Source organism: Myotis yumanensis, unplaced genomic scaffold (assembly GCF_028538775.1).
Source record: "Myotis yumanensis isolate MYYU_CA2020_CCGP unplaced genomic scaffold, mMyoYum1.0.hap1 SCAF_4, whole genome shotgun sequence".
Classification (NCBI taxonomy): Eukaryota; Metazoa; Chordata; class Mammalia; order Chiroptera; family Vespertilionidae; genus Myotis; species Myotis yumanensis.
In genome coordinates, this window is record NW_027223755.1 from 36,783,977 (window position 1) to 36,803,441 (window position 19,465).

Consider the following 19,465-nt stretch of genomic DNA (forward strand, 5'->3'; position numbering starts at 1 on the left):
TGTCACTGTTGGTCGTGAATTTTGTTGTTTTTGTTGATATTCTGAAGCTGAAAGAAAGGCATCTTTGATAGAATATGTCTGAAGACCAACTATTGTCACAACGTACCTCTGAAGCTGGCTAAGTATTGTAGTGTTTGGAGATGTTTCAGACAGTTGTCTCTTAAAAGAAACATGAGATCAAAGGATTTTGCTTATAGCAAATGGTTAGTAAAACTTGGTGATGGCAAACTTGAGAGCAGTTTTCATTTAGGAACTAGAGGCCTGGTGCATGACATTTGTGCACTTGGTGGTGGTGGGGGTGTTCCTCAGCCTGGCCTGTGCCCTCTCGCAATCTGGGACACCTCGGGGGATGTCCGACTGATGCGTAGGTGGGAGAGGCTTCCGCTACCGTCACTACACTCACCAGCCGTGAGCCTGGCTTCTGGTGGTCAGTGTGCATCATAGTGGCCTGTCGTTCTGCCATTTGGTCAATTTGCATATTAGCTTTTTATTATATAGGATGGATATTAGTGAAATCTCCCGTGAAATATTTGTAATGGATCTATTACTGAAGCTACCCTTGGAAATAGTATATCTATAGATAGTACTAAAAATATATCTAAACATGCGATTTTTTTGTCCTAAAAATGAGCACATTCATAAATTAAAAGAAGGAATTTTGGATATACTCGATGGAGATTTTCACACCTGTTTGAGTGATGATTCCATTGATTCAACAGATGATGCCGAAAAGGAAAATATTCCCATCGAATTTCTTAATAGTATTACTCCTTTGGGAATGCCATGTTATAAATTAAAATTGAAAGTAGGTACAGTCATCATGCTACTGAGAAATCTTAATAGTAAATGGGGTCTTTATAATGGTACTAGATTTATTATCAAAAGATTGCGACCTAACATTATTGAAGTTGAAGTATTAACAGGATCTGCAGACGGGGAGGTTGTTCTGATTCCAAGAATTGATTTGTCCCCGTCTGACACTGGCCTCCCATTTAAATTAATTTGAATACAGTTTCCTGTGATGCCAGCATTTGTGATGACTATTAATAAATCACAAGGACAAACTCTAGACAGAGTAGGAATATTCCTACCGCATCCGTTTTTGGACATAGTTATATGTTGCTTCCTCTCAAGTTCGAAGAGCATGTGATGTTAAAGTTGTAAATACTTCATCACAGGGAAATTAGTCAAGCACTCTGAAAGTGTTTTTACTCTTAATGTGGTATACAGAGAGATATTAGAATAAGTTTCATCAATTTATCAGTCATGGTTTTTATCAATATTGTTATTATATTATGTTCTTGTTTTTATATCATGTTTTTGTTGTTATATCATGTTATTGTTTATTATTAATTTATATATTATTGTCATATACATTTTACTAATTTTCTTTCATCTCTGACACTTCTATTTTAGAGAAAGAGTGAATAGCAATATTAAAATATTTCTTCTAATTAATTTCCTTTCAATGTGCAGGAATCCGTGCACCAGGCCACTAGTATCTCAATAAATCTGTCTTAAAAGTGAAACACTGGGAGAATACAAAGGGGTAGGGTGTAGAGGAGTAGATGAATGCAGGGCTGAGAGAGAATTATTTTTTTATCATTTTAAAATAGTTTTAATTTTTGAGACATGTAAACAAAGTATTCAAAAATAATAACATTGCCCTAGCTGGTTTGGCTCAGTGAATAGAGCATCGGCCTGTGAACTGAAGGGTCCCAGGTTTGATCCTAGTCAAGTGCACATGCCTGTGTTGTGGGCTCAATCCCCAGTGGGGGATGTGCAGGAGGCAGCTGATCCATGATTCTCTCTCATCATCGATGTTTCCATCTCTCTCTTCTTCTCCCTTCCTCTCTGACGTCAATAAAAATATATTTTAAAAAAATTATGGAATCTTGGGAAGTTGTGGTGAAGCAAATGCAAATAATGTTTTAGCTAATGTTAGCTCTTAATTGAGGGCCTGAATAACAACACAAAAGCAATCCTGTTCATCAAATAATGCAGTAGTAATGGAGTTGGAGGTTGGAGGGGAACTGAAATCAAATTTCTTTTCCATTTATTTGGGTCATGGTTCAAGTGATACATTTTCCACCTATATGTGGCAATATGTGCACTGTTTCTATTTTGTTGTGACTCTTGACCTTGAAAATAACTATATATATACAAAACAAAGATGGCAGTACTATTTGAAGATTTAGATTAAAAATGTGAGTCTTGTATTTAAGGACCATGGGTGACCCACTATATACTGAAGGCATGTGACAATCAAAATACTAACATATTTCAAAACTCAGGGGACAGCAGGACTTCTTCTCATAATGACAGTAGGAAAGAAGAACCATAGACATTTTGTAAGTTTTCTCAATGCTTTGTAACTTCCTCATGTTCCATCTGTGTTCAGCTGTCTGTATCACTGTAATGATTGGCAAACTCATAACATGACATGATTTCGAGTGGTGAGAAAGAAAGGGCACAGCCAGTCCTTGGGAAGTGGGGTGGTAGAAATGCCGGCCTTTCGTGGGTGGCAGAATTTAGGAGAAAGGGCAAGAAGTTTGAGTCTGTGGGGCCTATTCTGTTCTGGGGAAACCTATTACAAGGTGGACTGGGGCTCTGATGGGGTCCTTATGGGATTTAAATTCGTGATTTCACCTGACTGAATTGCTATTTGAGTCACACCTCAGGCCAGGGCCCTGAAAATAATACACAGTTCGTTCAAACCTGTACATCTCTATCTATCTGATAGTAACCTACGTAGTAGGATATAGACCAGGGGTGGGCAAACTTTTTGACTCGAGGGCCACAATGGGTTCTTAAACTGGACCGGAGGGCCGGAACAAAAGCATGGATGGAGTGTTTGTGTGAACTAATATAAATTCAAAGTAAACATCATTACATAAAAGGGTACGGTCTTTTTTTTTTTTTTTTTTAGTTTTATTCATTTCAAACGGGCCGGATCCGGCCTTCGGGCCGTAGTTTGCCCACGGCTGATATAGACACTAAAAAGAGGACATAAACCCTAACCTGATGGAACTGTGAATCTCCCAGCCTAGAAGGGAGACCTATAAAGAAGTCACTGTGAAAGTGCAAATAGTATGCCAAGGGCTTCGGGAATGCAGAAGAGGTGCTGTAAATGGGCTGGGATGCAAACCCCGTGCCTACAGAGGCCAGGCAGATAATGAACTGAGTGGAAAGGGGCCAGGTTGCTGCCAAGTGGCGGCATCTGGAAGCACTTGTTCCATCTAAAAGAGGCAGCCTCTGGATGCTGGGCTCAGGGATAGAAGAGTGACACCGTTTTCACTATACATCTTTCTGTACCTTTTGAGTTTTATGCATGTGCATTTTTTACCTAGTTTTTTTAGAAAGTTTTATTAGAGGAGGTAACCATTACTTGGCCCCCACCTATTTTTCTTTTTTTCTGGGAATGTCAGTTCCCTGGTGCCACGTATTTTGATAAGAGAAACTGAAAAACTGGATTTTTAAGTGAATTCTCCTAAATTTTAAACATTGGTGTTTAACTTTTAAAAACCGAACAGGCTAAATAAAACTTATCACAGGACACCAGTTTACAAACTTTGGCCCCGCCTATATCTTCTCTATTCCTTATCAGGGCAGATCATCTTAATTTTCAGGAATCAGGCTTTCCTGGGATAGATCCCTCTTAGGGGATAATTCAGTTTAGATGTTCAGTATTAAGGATTGACTAGACAAACAAGTGTTGGAGAGGATGTGGAGAAAAAGGAACCCTTCTGCACTGCTGGTGGGAATGCAGACTGGTGCAGCCACTGTGGAGAACAGTATGGAGCTTCCTCAAAAAACTAAAAATGGAACTCCCATTTGACCCAGTGATCCCACGTCTAGGAATATATCCCAAGAAGCCAGAAACACCAATCAGAAAGGATATATGCACCCCTATGTTCATAGCAGCTCAATTCACCATAGCTAAGATTTGGAAACAGCCTAAGTGCCCATCAACAGATGAGTGGATTAAAAAACTGGTACATCTACACAATGGAATACTACGCTGCGATAAAAAAGAAGGAACTCTTGCCTTTTGCAACAGCGTGGATGGAACTGGAGAGCATTATGCTATGTGAAATAAGCCAGTCAGAGGAAGATAAATACCTCATGATTTCACTCATTTGTGGAATATAGAGAACAACATAGACTGATGAACAGGGACAGATCCAAAGACAGAGAAACAGCGATCAGACTATTAATCCCCAGAGGGAAAGTAGGGGAGGGAAGGGGTAAGGTGAAGAGATCAACCAAAGGACTTGTATGCTGCATATAAGCCAAACCAATGGACATGGACAACAGGGGGATGAGAGCATGAGTGGGAGGGGGGAATGGGGGTTTAATGGGGGGGGGGTATGAGGACACATTTGTAATACCTTAACTAATAAAGAATAAATAAATAAAGAATTGACTAGAGGAAGAGGGTCTTTCAGGCTCTCTCTAATCAGTGATTCGAAGGTTGTATCTGGACTTGTAACATCAGCACCACCTGGGAAAAGTTAGAAATGCACATTCTTGGCCCTGTCAGACCTTTGGAATCAGAAATTCTGGGGGTGAGCCTATCAATCTGTGGTTTAACAAACCGCCCAGGTGATTGTGATAAACGCTGAAGTATGAAAACCACTGCCACTGCCTCTGTTATAGAGGTAGATAAGCCACTTAAAAACAGGATAAAAGAATTCTACTGAACTTAAAAGAAAAAATTAACTCAGGTAACTACAGAAAACAAATCCAAACATGGAATTGCTTTTTCATTTCTTTAGATTCTCTTTAAATTTTAGTGGATTTGTGTGTGTCCTTAGAATTTTTTAAAAATCAAAGTGACTTACAATGAGCATACAATAAAATGCTCCCATTTTAAGTGGATGGTTTTATGTCTTTTGGCAAATGTATTCTAGTACATCCATGCAATGACCTCCACAATTGAAAGAACATTTTCATCTGCCCACCTGGCCCTGTTTCGGTCAGTATTCTCCAGGACTTCCAGCACCAGGTGCTGCTGATCAGTTCCTGTCAGTATAGATTAGGTTTGGCTGTTGTATAATTGCTTACAAATTGACCACGCAGCATGTGTGATTTCTTTTGTTTTGCATAATATTTTTGAGATTTGTCCATGTTATGTGTATTAATAGTTCGTTCTTTTTTACTGCATACTAATATTCCGTTTAATGGATACATTATCATTTGTTTATTTCCAATGAACATTGAGGTGGTTTCTGGTTTTTTTGGTTGTTATGAATAAAGCTACTATGAACAATAATTTTTTGTGTTTGTATGTTTTCATTTTTCAGATGTAGGAATGGAATTGGTAGGTTGAATGGTAAATGTGTACATGATGCTGCCCAGCTGTTTTTCCATTGTGTCACACCATTTTACACTCCCACAAGCTATGTATGTGTTTGCATATTTGCTTTTGGCTACTGAGTATTTTAGTTCCCTTCCTTTGGGGATTTCCTCCCCCCTTCCTGCCATATAGAAGTGATATTTGGATCTTTTTCCAGTTAAGGCTATGCAGGAGTTTTCAGTGTCACTAGGAGTAAAAGGAAAATGGATAAAGGATATCCACTAACAATCTACAACAAATATCATACTTACTGGTCAAACTTCAGAAAAATGTCTACCAAAGTCAAGAATAAAATAGGATATAAATTTACACAATAGAATATTACTCCACCATAAAAAAAAAAGAAGGAAATTTTACCCTTTTCGACAGCATGGATAGACCTAGAGAACATTATGCTCAATGAAATGTCAGTCAGAGGAAGACAAGTACCATATGGTTTCTCTGATGTGGAATCTAATGAACAAAATGAACTAACAAGCAAAATAGAGACAGATTCATAAATAAAGAGCAGGCTGATAGCTGTTGGTGGAGGGTGGGGGCTGGGGATGGTGAGGGGTTGAGCAAAAAAGAAAAGAAAGGTAACTCATTGATATGGACAATAGTGTGGTGGTTGCAGGGGGTAGGGGGAAGGTGTAAGGGTATAGGGGAGGATAAATGGTGATGAAAAAAATAAACTTTAAAATAAGTTAGGGCCTTTTGTGGGTGGTGGCGAACGCGGGGAGAGCACCATGAAGGCCTCGGGCACGCTTCGAGAGTACAAGGTTGTGGGGCGCTGCCTGCCCACCCCCAAGTGCCACACGCCACCCCTCTACCGCATGCGCATCTTTGCACCTAACCATGTTGTTGCCAAGTCCCGCTTCTGGTGCTTTGTGTTTCAACTAAAGAAGATGAAGTCTTCAGGGGAAATCGTCTACTGTGGGCAGGTGTTTGAAAAATCCCCCTTCGGGTAAAGAACTTCTGCATCTGGCTTCGCTACGACTCCCGCAGTGGCACCCACAACATGTACCGGGAGTACCGGGACCTGACCACCGCCGGCGCCGTCACCCAGTGCTACCGAGATATGGGGGCCCGGCACCGTGCCCGCGCCCACTCAATCCAGATCATGAAGGTGGAGGAGATTGCAGCCAGCAAGTGCCGCCGACCAGCAGTCAAGCAGTTCCACGACTCCAAGATCAAGTTCCCGTTGCCGCACCGGGTCCTTGGTCGCCAGCACAAGCCACGCTTCACCACCAAGAGGCCCAACACCTTCTTTTAGATGCAGGGTCTCTCTGTCCCTTGGTCTGCCCAAATAAACTCTTTGGGAAAGTAAAAAAATAAAATAAAATAAGATAGGATATCTATTATCATCTTATTAAGTAACATTATATAAAAGGATAGCATCTCCCTAGCCAGTTTGGCTCCGTGGATAGTGCGTTGGCCTGTAGACCCAAGGGCCCCAGGTTCGATTCTGGTCAAGGGCATGTACCTTGGTTGCAGGTTCCTCCCTGGTCTGGGCCCTGGCCAGGCTCGTGCAGGAGGCAACCAATTGATGTGTTTCTCTCACATCGATGTTTCTCTCTGTCTTTCCCTCTCTCTTCCACTCCCTCTAAAAGATCAATGGAAAAATATCCTCGGGTGAGGATTAACAGAAAGATAAAAGGATAGCATCAATGCAATAAGACAAGAAAATGAAATGACTGTAAAAAACAAAACTAACATAATATTCAAATAATACAAATATCTACTTAGAAAATTTAAGAGGATTTCTAATCATTAAAAATCCTATACATTTAGAAAACAATAGTAAAATAAGGGCAACAAAATCCACAAGTTACAACATCAAATGTACTGCATTGGGCAGAGATGCACACAACATAAATGAAAAGTGAGGTTTACTGTCAGAAGGGTCAGCTGTGCGGAGAGGTTGCAACTGGATACACCATGGAAAGTGCTTCAAAAGAGGAAGGGAGAGGGAGAGAGAGAAACATCAATGATGAGAGAGAATCATCGATTGGCTGTCCCTGTAACATACATGTTAATACAAAAGTTAGGAGGGACCAGGGAACAGCTGGTCAACTTTTTAACAATAATTGCTTCTTGGCTGGGAAATTGGCCTTGTTGGACCAGCGCTTAGCCAGAGGAGATCACATGCCAGGCCTGCTGGTGAAAAAGCTTTGCTACCTGCTCAAATACCAAAATGAGGAGGGAATGAGCTTTCTGGGACACCTGGGGTTGCCTTTGTTTAAAATGTAGCCTTTACGGCAGCATCACATAGTGGTTAAGAGTGCAGACTCCGTAGCCAGACTCGTTCATCTGAACCCCTATCTGCCTAAGTTTCCTCGTCTGTAAAATGAAAATGACATGCCTGCTTTGTTACTGTTAAAGGGATTATATGTACATGTCTGAAGCACTTAGAACTGTGTCTAGCAAGTACTAGTCTCGTTTTAATTATTTTTTAAATATATTTTTATTGATTTCAGGGAGGAAGGGAGAGGGAGAGAGAGTTAGAAACATCAATGATGAGAGAGAATCATTGATTAGCTGCCTCCTGCACACCCCACACAGAGGATCAAGCCCGCAACCCAGGCATGTGCCCTTGACCGGAATCGAACCCGGAACCCTTCAGTCCATAGGCTAACGCTCTACCCACTGAGCCAAACCAGCTATTTGGTAAATCAGAGATAGAAAAAAGTAATTCCTAAAAGAAATGGGCTTAGGAAACAAGTTATAGAGGTAAAGGAAGGGCCCTGGGAACTTGGGAGTGAAAAAGGTAATGGTAAACATGCCTGGGGCAGGGAGGGGAAAGAGAAAGGCATGGACAGACATGCTCCCTGGAGGGAGAGCGCCTTAGTTCTTATTTTTTATAATAATTACACAATATTGAAATTATTTTTAAAGTATAAACCCAGAAAAAATTAAGAAAGCGGGAGGGGACCATCAGCACATAGGATATTTTAACAAATTTTTGGAAGGTGGATACTCAAATTGAATAGTAGTAACCAATGAAGTGGGCCAAAGGAAACCACAGCCTCAACACACATCTCACCTGTGGGAGACTTCACCCTGCAGAGAATCCTGGAGCATCGGGGGACTCCGAGTGCCAGGTATGCCAGGTAAGAAGGAGGGCAGGAATGACGGGAAGGGCTGAAAGTCAATGGACTAATTTAAAATCTGTGCATGGGACAGTTGGCTCCCTCCACCCCACCATCAGATTATTTGATACGGTTTAAACCTGAGGCAAAAAATATTAGATGATTATCTTTAAAGAAACTGAATAAGCTGTTTCAGCTAACTTGAGCTAGTGTGGGCACTGGCACCCCCAGACAAGGAATCCTTCTAGAACTGGTCCTTTTCTGGTCAAGGAACAGGCCCAGTGTGCTTCCAGCTGCCAGCTCTGTCTGTCAGGTGACTTGAAGTAGTTCCTCTGATTTAGAGCTTCTCCAGGGTAAACCCTGGCTCCCCAGTCTGGCCTCCAAGTAAAGGGCTTAGTTCAAATCACAATTATGTGGCTTTTAATTAGATTTTAACCATAATTCTGACCAATCAGCTTTTCAGTGGCCTACTTAAACATAAATTGCAAACCGAGAATCAGTGTACATTTGAGGATGTCTGGAAATGTGAAAAATAAACAAATGTAAATGGTAATAGCCTTGGAGAAAACAATTTAGGAAACTGATGAACTAAACCTTAGTATTGATAAAGTTAATTTATGAGGACCCACAAAATGGAGGCCACCCCTGTGGCCTAGCCCAAGTCACAAATCTGAACCTCAGTCAGCCTGCACTTATGGGACACACCTGTCAGGGAAACCTAACATCCATCAATCACAATCCTCCAACTCGGCTTTAGCTAGTTTACCTTCCCCTAGGAAAACATACTGGTAAGCAAACCCCCACCCTCCTAGCCAACCCTGCCCTGTTTCCTGTTGCCTCTTCTCTATAAAACTCACTCTTGCCCCGAATCCCTGGAGAACAGTGTCCACTGCTTGTGAGGCACCCCTCCCCAATCCCGGGCTGTTTTCCCTTGAACCAGGACAGCAAACTCCTTATTAACCTTAGTTTTATCATCTGACAATATTGTAGGAGAGAGCCAGAAAGGTTGTGTTGGCTAAAAATAATAAGATGTCATGAAAATAAAGAACAAGAAAGAGCTGTGGGACATTAAAACTATAATTGCTGAAATTAAGAATTACTATTGGAGAGTTAGAAGATACTGGAGAGGAAATTTCCCAGAAAATAGAGCAAAAGCACTAAGAATATGGGGGGTGGAGGGAGGGTTTAGATGATCAATTAAATCCCCACCTAAATCATGGGGATACCAGAAAGAGTGAAAAGAGAATAGCAGACAGTTGGAAATCATCAAAGAAAATTATAGAAAACGATGTCTTAGGGATGATGGGCCACCCCCGTGTTCAGGGTGAAAGGGTCCATCGAGTGCCCAGAACAATGAATGTAGAAACACCCAAACCTATACACAACATTTTAGAATTTTATAACCCCAAGGATAAAAGAGAAAATCCTAAAATAAACCAGAGAGATAGAAACTGTCACCAGCAAAGAAATAAGACTTATACTAGCACTGTGAGCACTAACCAATCTTAACTGTTTAGAATAAAACACTTCCTGTTGTGGGACTTGGTAGGTGTTGTCATTCCTGCTGGGTCCTGACTGGCCCTTTTGACTTCATACTTAGAGCATTTAGGGGTAATTTCTCAGTGAACTGCAATTTGTTTTGAGTTTTAGTTCCTCAAATATTTTTTCATTGCTTTCCATTAAAGGACCAACACAGCATTTGTACTCAGGCCACCCATTCTCCTTCCACTGGACAGAGACTCTGGCTAAACCTCTCGGTAAGTAAATTACCATTTCTGGCAAAGGTGCTTTTCTTCCACACCTGAAGTAACGGCACTCTTATTTCTCTTATTTTTGTTTCTCTGGAGGCAAGAGGACAGGCACTATAGCCACCCAGACTTGGGTTTAAATCCTAGATCCATGACATAGTTGCCTCAGCTGGTACTCTTTTTTTTTTTTTTTAATGTATTTTATTGATTTTTTACAGAGAGGAAGGGAGAGAGATAGAGAGTTAGAAACATCGATGAGAGAGAAACATCAATCATCAGCTGGTACTCTTTGCTCTTGTAGTCAGAGGACATGAAATCTGGAGAGGGTCTTGGAGATCTCTTGTCCCCAGAAACGGCCTCCTGATGAGCAAAATTGACCATGAACCTAAAATTGATCCTAGCTGTTCTGTTGAAACCCTGTGTTTATTTATCTCTGGGGAGGCCTGGAGCCACAGTGCTGTCTCTTGGCCAAATCTGCATGGAATGTACTAACTAGTGATTACTGTAGTCCTGTGCTGGGGTCTGAGACAGGCCAGAGGCACCCTACACCAGCTTTTCTGTTTTTGAGGCTGGTCATGTAGCCTAGTTTTGGCCACGTGACCAGAAGAGTATAAAAGGGATTGTAGTTTCCCAAGACCAAGGTATCTCGCACATACCTAGGTTGTCCATTCCCTGAAATGCAGCACAGCCTGTGCCGCTTAGGCCGCCAGGAACCGGATCTGGGATCTGAGCCCTCTCTGACGTTTGCCTGTTTTTTATTTTTATTTTTGTATCTTATCCTCTACCTGTATTAAAGTCTTATGTAAGTATACTACAAAGAGTCCAATGAGTTTTTTGCAAGTACCCAAACCTGTAGACATGCTAAAGATAGCACTGCGAATGGGATCATTGAGACAGTCTTCGGCTTTATAACTTAAATAACGGCCAAGGCTTTGGTTGGCAGAAAGAAAAATGAAAAGTGGGCGAAAGATTTACAACCACTGATGGCAGGCTGGCTGCCGAGGAATCCCTGGTTTGAATTCATTCAAGTACTATGACTATTGATGGGAGGGAAGGCACAGCAATGGAATTTAAATGTGGTCAATCCAGAGCTGGAGGAAGTAGCTGAGTGAATTAAAACAGAAATTCAGATAGAGGGGAAGTCAGCTGAGAATGCTATTATCTCAGCTGGTTTTGGCTGCTTTGGCAAAAATGAAAGTAACTAAGAAAGGGCCTTAGCCTGCCAAGACCTAACTTTGGCTGGTTTCTTCTGTGAAGGGAAGAAACAGGCCAAAGGAGAGATGTGCAAGTATTTCTTCTGTTCAGAATGAGACCTCATCTGATAGATAATCACTAAGAGGCGCTACAGGGAGAGGGCAGCAAGAGAACTTGAAACAAAGGAACTAATCAACCAAAAAGCGAAGTAACCCTGTGGACTGCTCTAGAGAGCTGCTCAGGAAACTGCTGGAACAGATTTAACTCATTACGGACCACTGAGTGCTTTTCCTTGCCTTAGTTACTGCAAAATGAAGGGCACGCTTGGCCTTCATCAAGACCTTCTGTTCACTGCCAATCAATGATTCTCTCTCATCATTGATGTTTCTTTCTTTCTCTCCCTCTCCCTTCCTCTCTGAAATCAATTAAAAGATATATTTTTTTTAAAAAAAGACCTTCTGTTCGCTGCCACTTTTGCAGAAATGTGGGTAGATGGGCAAATTGCAAATCAGCTTAGCAATTTGGACAAAGGCAGGGGGCACATGAAGCACCTTGTAAAGTGGAACCACCTGATTCCACCTGCAGGTGTTCCATGGAATACTCCTGAGGCTCCTGAAGTGTTGGGGATGCAAGCAAGCATCTTTGGATTGATGTGACCACACCAAGGAGTCCCTATTTTATGCCTTTGATGTAAGTGACGACTGATGCTGTGATAAGAGGGCCTCCAACCGCTTGGATGGAGCAGGTGACCTTACTGCTGGGAGGACAGGATGGAGTGAGGGGGGCTGTCGTTGACTTACTAGTGTCTTCCCTCCCCCTCGGGCTGAATGATGCACAGAGCAGTACTATTCAGAAGAAATGAAAAGTAAGAATAAAAGGGTTGAAGAAAATCTCAGAACTAGTCAAACAAGTGGAAATGTCTGCTAACCTGCTTTTCTTTCCCTTCTCAGAAAATGGCCTCACAGGAGGAGGCCACTGACCAGAGGATTTCCCAGTTTGATGAAACTACTATCCCTCAGCTGTCTGCTCTTCTAGGCATCGACATGGTTCAGTTTGTAAAGGATATAGAAAAAAAGGAGCAGGAAGATCGAGAAAAAATGCAGAAGGGCTTTAACTCAGAAATGCGCAGTGAAGCAAAAAGGTTAAAGACTTTTGTGACCTATGACTCCTACAGCTCGTGGACACCACAGGAGATGGCAGCTGCTGGGTTTTATTTCACCGGCATAAAATCGGGGGTGCAGTGCTTCTGCTGTAGCTTAATCCTGTTTTGTACCACCCTCAAGCGTCTCCCCATAGAACACCATAAAAAGTTCAGCCCACACTGTGAGTTCCTTTTGGGCAAAGATGTTGGCAACATTGCTAAGTATGACATAAGAGTTAAGAATCCAGAGAGCAAGATGAGAGGAGACAAAGCAAAGTACCAAGAAGAGAAGGCCAGACTTGAATCCTTCCACGATTGGCCATTTTATGCCCATGGGACATCCCCACGGGAGCTCTCAGCAGCGGGCTTTGTCTTTACAGGTAATTTGAAATAATTTTCTGAAGCATTTCTCCAGAGTTTTAAGTTTAGGTTCCATTTTTCAGTTGCAATATTTTGTGAACCTGTCCTCACTTGTTAAATGTATTAGGTATAAGGTCTAGTTTATTAAAATTCAACTTCAGTAATTTACTTGAGCTTTATGTTTCGTATCACATTAATTTTTTAAATATGTACATAATTAGACAGTTACTTTTCCTTAAATTTGGACCTTAGACAATATTGACAACATTCTTAAGGTCCTTAAAATAAGCCATGAGGACCCTAGCTGGTGTTGCTAGGTGGTAAGAGTGTCGGGCCACACACCGAAGGGTCTCAGGTGTAATTCCTGGTCAAGGGAACATACTTGGGTTGCAGGTTCAATCCTCGGCCACCTATATTGATGTTTCTCTCTTTCCCTCTCTCTTCCTCTCCCTCCCTCCCTCCTTCCTTGCTCCTTCCCTCCCTCCCTCCTTCCTTCCTTTCTTCCCTCCCCACTCCATCTCCTCACCTCTCTCCTTTCACTCTCTCTAAAAATCAATGGAAAATATATCCTCGGGTGAGGAATAACAAAAAATAAAATAAAATAAAATAAATCATGAGGCCAGCCGGACCCCAATCTCCTCCTCTTTTCCTTTTGCTGCTGCTATAAGATCTTCCTTTGATTCTTTTAATTGCTGCAATATTGGAATGGCTTTCTGTTTGTTGGTGGGTTGGTTTTAATCGTAGGGCTAATTCTAATGTATAGGGCAAACTGCATTTAAGAAAACTGCAGTTTGAATTGACCTAGGCATGCTGTAAATGTTATGATGGGTGTGAATGCGAATTGTAATAACAATAACAGCAATCTTTTACTGAGTACCAACAAACTCACCAATTACCTCCATTTCACAGTTGAGTTCATTGAGGCTCAAAGAGTTTAAAAACATTCCTGTGTCCATAGAAATTTCATTGCAGAGCTAAACCTTAGGTTTTCTAACCGTGCTCTATGTTGTGAGTTCTTGGATTTCTCTGCTTCCCCACTACTGTGGCTCTGAGAGCTCAAATAGCAAATACCAGCTCTGGGAACACCTGGCGGGCAGGTGTTAAACAGGTGTATGTGCAGTATGGTCATGGCTGACAGGGAGGTCCTAGGCTTGAAAAATGGTCTTTTTGGGCCCTGGGGCTGTGGATGGAGATTCAGCCAGATGACAGTGGAAGTGGACAGAGATGTTGGAGTAAGTCTTCCTCACGCACAGAGAGGCAACTCCCAGAGACAGACCTTCTGGGACTACCCGTGGTGCCATTGCCGAACAATCTAAATATTTTCTTCACATGCAGGGAAACGCGACACTGTGCAGTGCTTTTCCTGTGGTGGATGTTTAGGAAATTGGGAGGAAGGAGATGATCCTTGGAAGGAGCATGCTAAGTGGTTCCCCAAGTAAGTAGATCTCTCTCTCTCTCTCTCTCTTTCTCTCTCCTCTGAAACAAAACTAAAGACAAGAGTCACCCTCCTAGAGAAGCATTTTCAGGTTTTTTCCCTACTCAAAACTGGAATGTTCCAGAATTTCTTCAAGCAAGAATCACATAATTTAAAAATAATTTCTTAAATGTTTTATCATCCAAAATATGAAGACACGTTTTGTCAAGTAGAAGTTTCAGGATCCACCCTAATTGATAAATAAGAATAATTCACATAGGGATGATGTAAAATGGCATTTAAAGGAAGTTGGAAAGTAAAACAATGTTTAAGACTATTATAGGAGAACCAAGATGGCGGCATAGGTAAACACCGGAGTTTGCTGCCTTGAACAACCACTTCAAAAATACAACTAAAAGACGGAACGGACATCATCCAGAACCACAGGAAGGCTGGCTGAGTGGAAATCCTACAACTAGAAAGAAAGAGAAAAGCATACCGAGACTCAGAGGAGGTGCAGTGCAGAAGTAAAATACTAAGGTGCGGAGGTTGCATGCAGAGCGGGTTGGCGGCTGAGGGCGAGGTTGTCGTTTTCAATCTGGAGGGAGTCTCAGGCTCTAAGCTCCAGTTCCGGGCGAGTCTCTAGGGACCCAGACTCATACGGGAGAAGCGGGACTGTCTGGCATCGGTTGGAACCGGAGGGCAGCTTTCTCTCCAAGGGGCTTGCAGCGATTACTGGGACATTGAGAAGCAGAGCCTCTGAGGGCAAGTCTGAGAACAGCCATAACTGCTGGCCCCGCCCTGTTGATCCCATGGGACCTGCCCCGCCCAAGCCCTGCAAGGAGGCTTTTGCTGAATAGCCTCAGGCAAAGGCTAGATTAGAATCTCCCTAGAGATCCAGGAGCCAGGAAGCCCAGAGGTCAGAGTGGGACCATCCAGTTTGCAGCTCCGTGGAACCATAAAAGACACACTCAGGGGGCAGACTCAGTGAGCACCAAAGCCCCATTGAAGCAAGTCTTGCCCCAGAGGGGTGTCTCCAGCACAGAAGTTCTCCCACTGCAGACACAGCTGATTCTCACAGCCAATTGGCCTGGAGGTCAATTTCTCCCAGTGATAACTACAACAATCAAGGCTTAATTACAACAAGACTGTGCACAAAGACCACAAGGGGGTGCACCAAGAGTGTCTACCTCAGGTAATTGGGACACTTAGCACAGAAAGGCACTCTATCGACACAGTGAAGCATAAAAAAATGCCGAGACAAAGAAACAGGACACAAATGGCAGAAATGGAGGAAAGCAAAATGCTGGATATAGAGTTCAAAACCACACTTTGAAGGTCTTTAAAGAACTGTTTAGAAGCCGCTGATAAATTGAGTAAGACCTTCGAAAAGACTGGTGAGACTGCCGATAAATGTAGTGAGATCCTCGAAAAGACTGGTAAGACCGCCGATAAATGCAGTGAGATCCTCAAGAAACCTAGTGAGACCCTCGATGTTGTGATAAAGGACCAACAAATTAAGCATACACTGACTGAAATAAAGAATATTATACAGACTCCCAACAGCAGACCAGAGGATCGCAAGAATCAAGTCAAAGATTTGAAATACGAAGAAGCGAAAAACACCCAACTGGAAAAGCAAAGTGAAAAAAGAATCCAAAAATACGAAGATAGTGTAAGGAGCCTCTGGGACAGCTTCAAGCGTACCAACATCAGAATTATAGGGGTGCCAGAAGAAGAGAGAGAGCAAGATATTGAAAACCTATTTGAAGAAATAATGACAGAAAACTTCCCCTACCTGGTGAAAGAAATAGACTTCCAAGTCCAGGAAGCGCAGAGAACCCCAAACAAAAGGAATCCAAAGAGGACCACACCAAGACACATCATAATTAAAATGCCAAGAGCAAAAGACAAAGAGAGTATCCTAAAAGCAGCAAGAGAAAGAAAGTCAGTTACCTACAAGGGAGTACCCATACGACTGTCAGCTGATTTCTCAACAGAAACTTTGCAGGCCAGACGGGAGTAGCAAGGAATATTCAAAGTGATGAATGCCAAGAACCTACAACCAAGATTACTTTATCCAGCAAAGCTATCATTCAGAAGTGAAGGTCAGATAAAGAGCTTCACAGATAAGAAAAAGCTAAAGGAGTTCATCACCACCAAACGAGTATTATATGAAATGCTGAAAGGTATCCTTTAAGAAGAGGAAGAAGTAGAAAAAGGTAAAGATACAAATTATGAACAACAAATACACATCTATCAACAAGTGAACCTAAAAATCAAGTGAATAAATAACCTGATGAACAGTATGAACTGGTGATTGTAATAGAATCAGGGACATAGAAAGGGAATGGACTGACTATTCTTGCCGGGGGGGGGGGGGGGGGGGGGGGAGGGAAGGGGTGTGGGGGGTGCGGGAAGAGATAGGACAATAATCGTGCACCTATGGATGAGGACAGTGGGTGGGGAGTGAGGGCCGAGGGTGGGGTGGGAACTGGGTGGAGGGGAGTTATGGTGGGAAAAAAGAGAAACCAATGTAATAATCTGAACAATAAGGATTTAATTAAAAAAAAAAAAAAAAGACTATTACAAATGGTTTCATGTACTGCTAATTATATACCAAACAGAAACATTTTATTTTAAAAACTCAGAATTTTGATTGTTGCAATGCTCTTTAGTTCCCTGCTTAGAAAATAAAGTGTATTCTAATTATTTTTAATGCTATATTTACTAGTATTTCTACATCACTTTGTATCTAGCAAATACATATTCATTCCCTTTATAATTTTTAAAACCTTTATTATGGAAAATTTCAAAGGTGGAGAGAATCTGTAATAATAAAAGTATAATATGCAAATCGACTGAACGGCCAAACAGCGGAACGACCATCCAGATGACCTTCTGGACCAGTGGTTCTCAACCTTCCTAATGCCATGACCCTTTAATACAGTTTCTTATGTTGTGGTGACCCCCAATTTCATTGTTACAAATTGAACATAATTAAAGCATAGTGATTAATCACAAAAACAATATGTAATTATATATGTGTTTTCCAATGGTCTTAGACGACCCCTGTGAAAGGGTTGTTCGACCCCCAAAGGGGTCGAGACCCACAGGATGAAGGTCTGGATGAAGTCGGGGCTGCGAGGGCCTACCCTTGCATGAATTTCGTGCATTGGGCCTCTAGTAGTATAATAAGCACTTATTAACACATGGCCAAGTAATATTCCATTCATATTCACCCACCTTTCTCCAGAAATAATAATAACCAGATTATATTAAAGTCATATAATGCCATTTGTTGATATTCTTATATTTTAGAGTTATATACTAAAATATCTCTAAGAAATAAAACCACAGTATCATTATTTCTCCTAAACAAAATTAGCATTGATTCCACAATACATATAATCAAATATCTGAGTCATTGTTCAATGTCCACATCCCTCCAACTCCTTTTCTCTCTTTACTGCTGGTTAATTTAAGTCAGAATCCAAACAAATCTGTCTATTACATTTAGTTGATTTGTCTCTTAATATTTTTAATTTATAGATTTCCTTCTTTACTCTTTTTCTTGTCATTTATCCTTTATAGAAGCCATGTGATCTGTCCTGTAAAATTCCCTACACTCTAGGTTTGGCTGAATCTGTTTCTGTGGAGTTATTTAATGTTTTTCCACTTCCTATATTTCCTATAACCTAGTACTTGGATCTAGCAATGTGATCAGGCTCATATTCTATTTCTTTTACATATATATATTTATTGATTTCAAAGAGGAAGGGAGAGGGAAAGACAAACATCAATGATGAGAGAGAATCATTGATTGGCTGCCTCCTGCACGCCCCCTACTGGGGATCGAACCCCACAACCCAGGCATGTGCCCTTGACTGGAATCGAACCCAGGACCTTTCAGCACACAGGCTGACACTCTATCCACTGAGCCAAACCAACTAGGGCATCATATCCTATTTCTTTAACAAATATTTGTCATATACCTACTACATGCAAAGAGGTTATTGGTTGTATCATAGATCAACCACACAATACCTGGGCAGTTATCTATGTTTATAAGTCATCTTGCACATGTGCAGCCATGCTCACAAAAGTGGAAGGATGTCTATGATATGTTAAGTGAAAAAAGCAATATGCAAAATAATGTGTAGTGTAAGCCCTTAAAAAAACGTGTAAAGCCACTCAACCTATATACAGACTTGTTTGAAAATATATAGAGCCCTAGATGGTTTGGCTCAGTGGATAGAGCATCGGACTGCAGACTGAAAGGTCCCGGGTTTGATTCCGGTCAAGGATACATGCCCAGGTTGTGGACTGGATCCCCAGTAGGAGGCATACAGGAGGCAACTGATCAATGATTCTCTCTCATCATTGATATTTCTATCTCTCCCTCTCCCTTTCTCTCTGAAATCAATAAACCCTGGCATGTGCCCTGACTGGGAATTTAACTGTGACCTTCTGGGTTATAGGTCAATGCTCAACCAATGAGCCATGCCAGCTGGGCCACCATAGTAATTTAACTAACAAAATCTCCAGTATATATATATTACTGTAAACCAGTCTCTTTGATTGTATTATATATTTTGTTTCAAGAGAAAAGATAATTTTAAGTCTTAATTTTAAATTATTTGTGTTGTCACTAATGTAAGTAAAGAATAATTATGTGAGAATAATGATGAATCTCTTACATTTTGGTAAAAGTCTCTTGACAGTTTTATTTGAAGTTGAAATAATTCACCATTTTTAAGTGTACAGTTCAGTAAGTTTTAACAAATGTTTATTGTGTAACCATCACCATAATACTAGAGATATAGAACATCTCTGTCACAATATTGGTGTAGATTTTAATTATGTTTATTAATTATAGATGTGAATTTCTTCAAAGTAAGAAGTCCTCAGAGGAAATTGCCCAGTATATTCAAAGCTACAAGGGATTTGTTGATGTCACGGTAATTTATAATAGCATTTCCCCCCCTCATGTTGGCTTTTGATTACCTAGTAATATCTGAATTAGCAGAGGGTGGGCTTTCTTTCTTTTTTGTGGGGGGGGTCATGAATTCTACTTTCTTATTCCCTTCTTTCCTACCCCAACTTCTCATCTGGCAGAATGAAGAAAATCTATTCCCTTGCTAAACTAGAGCCCTTAAAAGTCCTTTTTCCAGGACT

General features: G+C 41.3%; 1 protein-coding gene and 1 pseudogene across 1 annotated transcript in view; both read left to right on the top strand.

The window, feature by feature from the left end:
* Nucleotides 1-6,044: 6,044 nt before the first annotated feature.
* LOC139008075 (large ribosomal subunit protein eL20 pseudogene) lies at nucleotides 6,045-6,686 on the top strand (annotated as a pseudogene).
* A 3,434-nt stretch (nucleotides 6,687-10,120) lies between these two features.
* NAIP (NLR family apoptosis inhibitory protein) overlaps nucleotides 10,121-19,465 on the top strand; it is a 45,615-nt gene continuing 36,270 nt past the window's right edge. Inside the window, exons 1-4 of the mRNA XM_070412139.1 lie at nucleotides 10,121-10,187; nucleotides 12,323-12,893; nucleotides 14,209-14,308; nucleotides 19,167-19,248. Of these exons, the coding sequence (XP_070268240.1) occupies nucleotides 12,326-12,893; nucleotides 14,209-14,308; nucleotides 19,167-19,248 (750 nt within the window). The 5' untranslated portion in view covers nucleotides 10,121-10,187; nucleotides 12,323-12,325. The remainder of the gene's footprint in view (nucleotides 10,188-12,322; nucleotides 12,894-14,208; nucleotides 14,309-19,166; nucleotides 19,249-19,465) is intronic.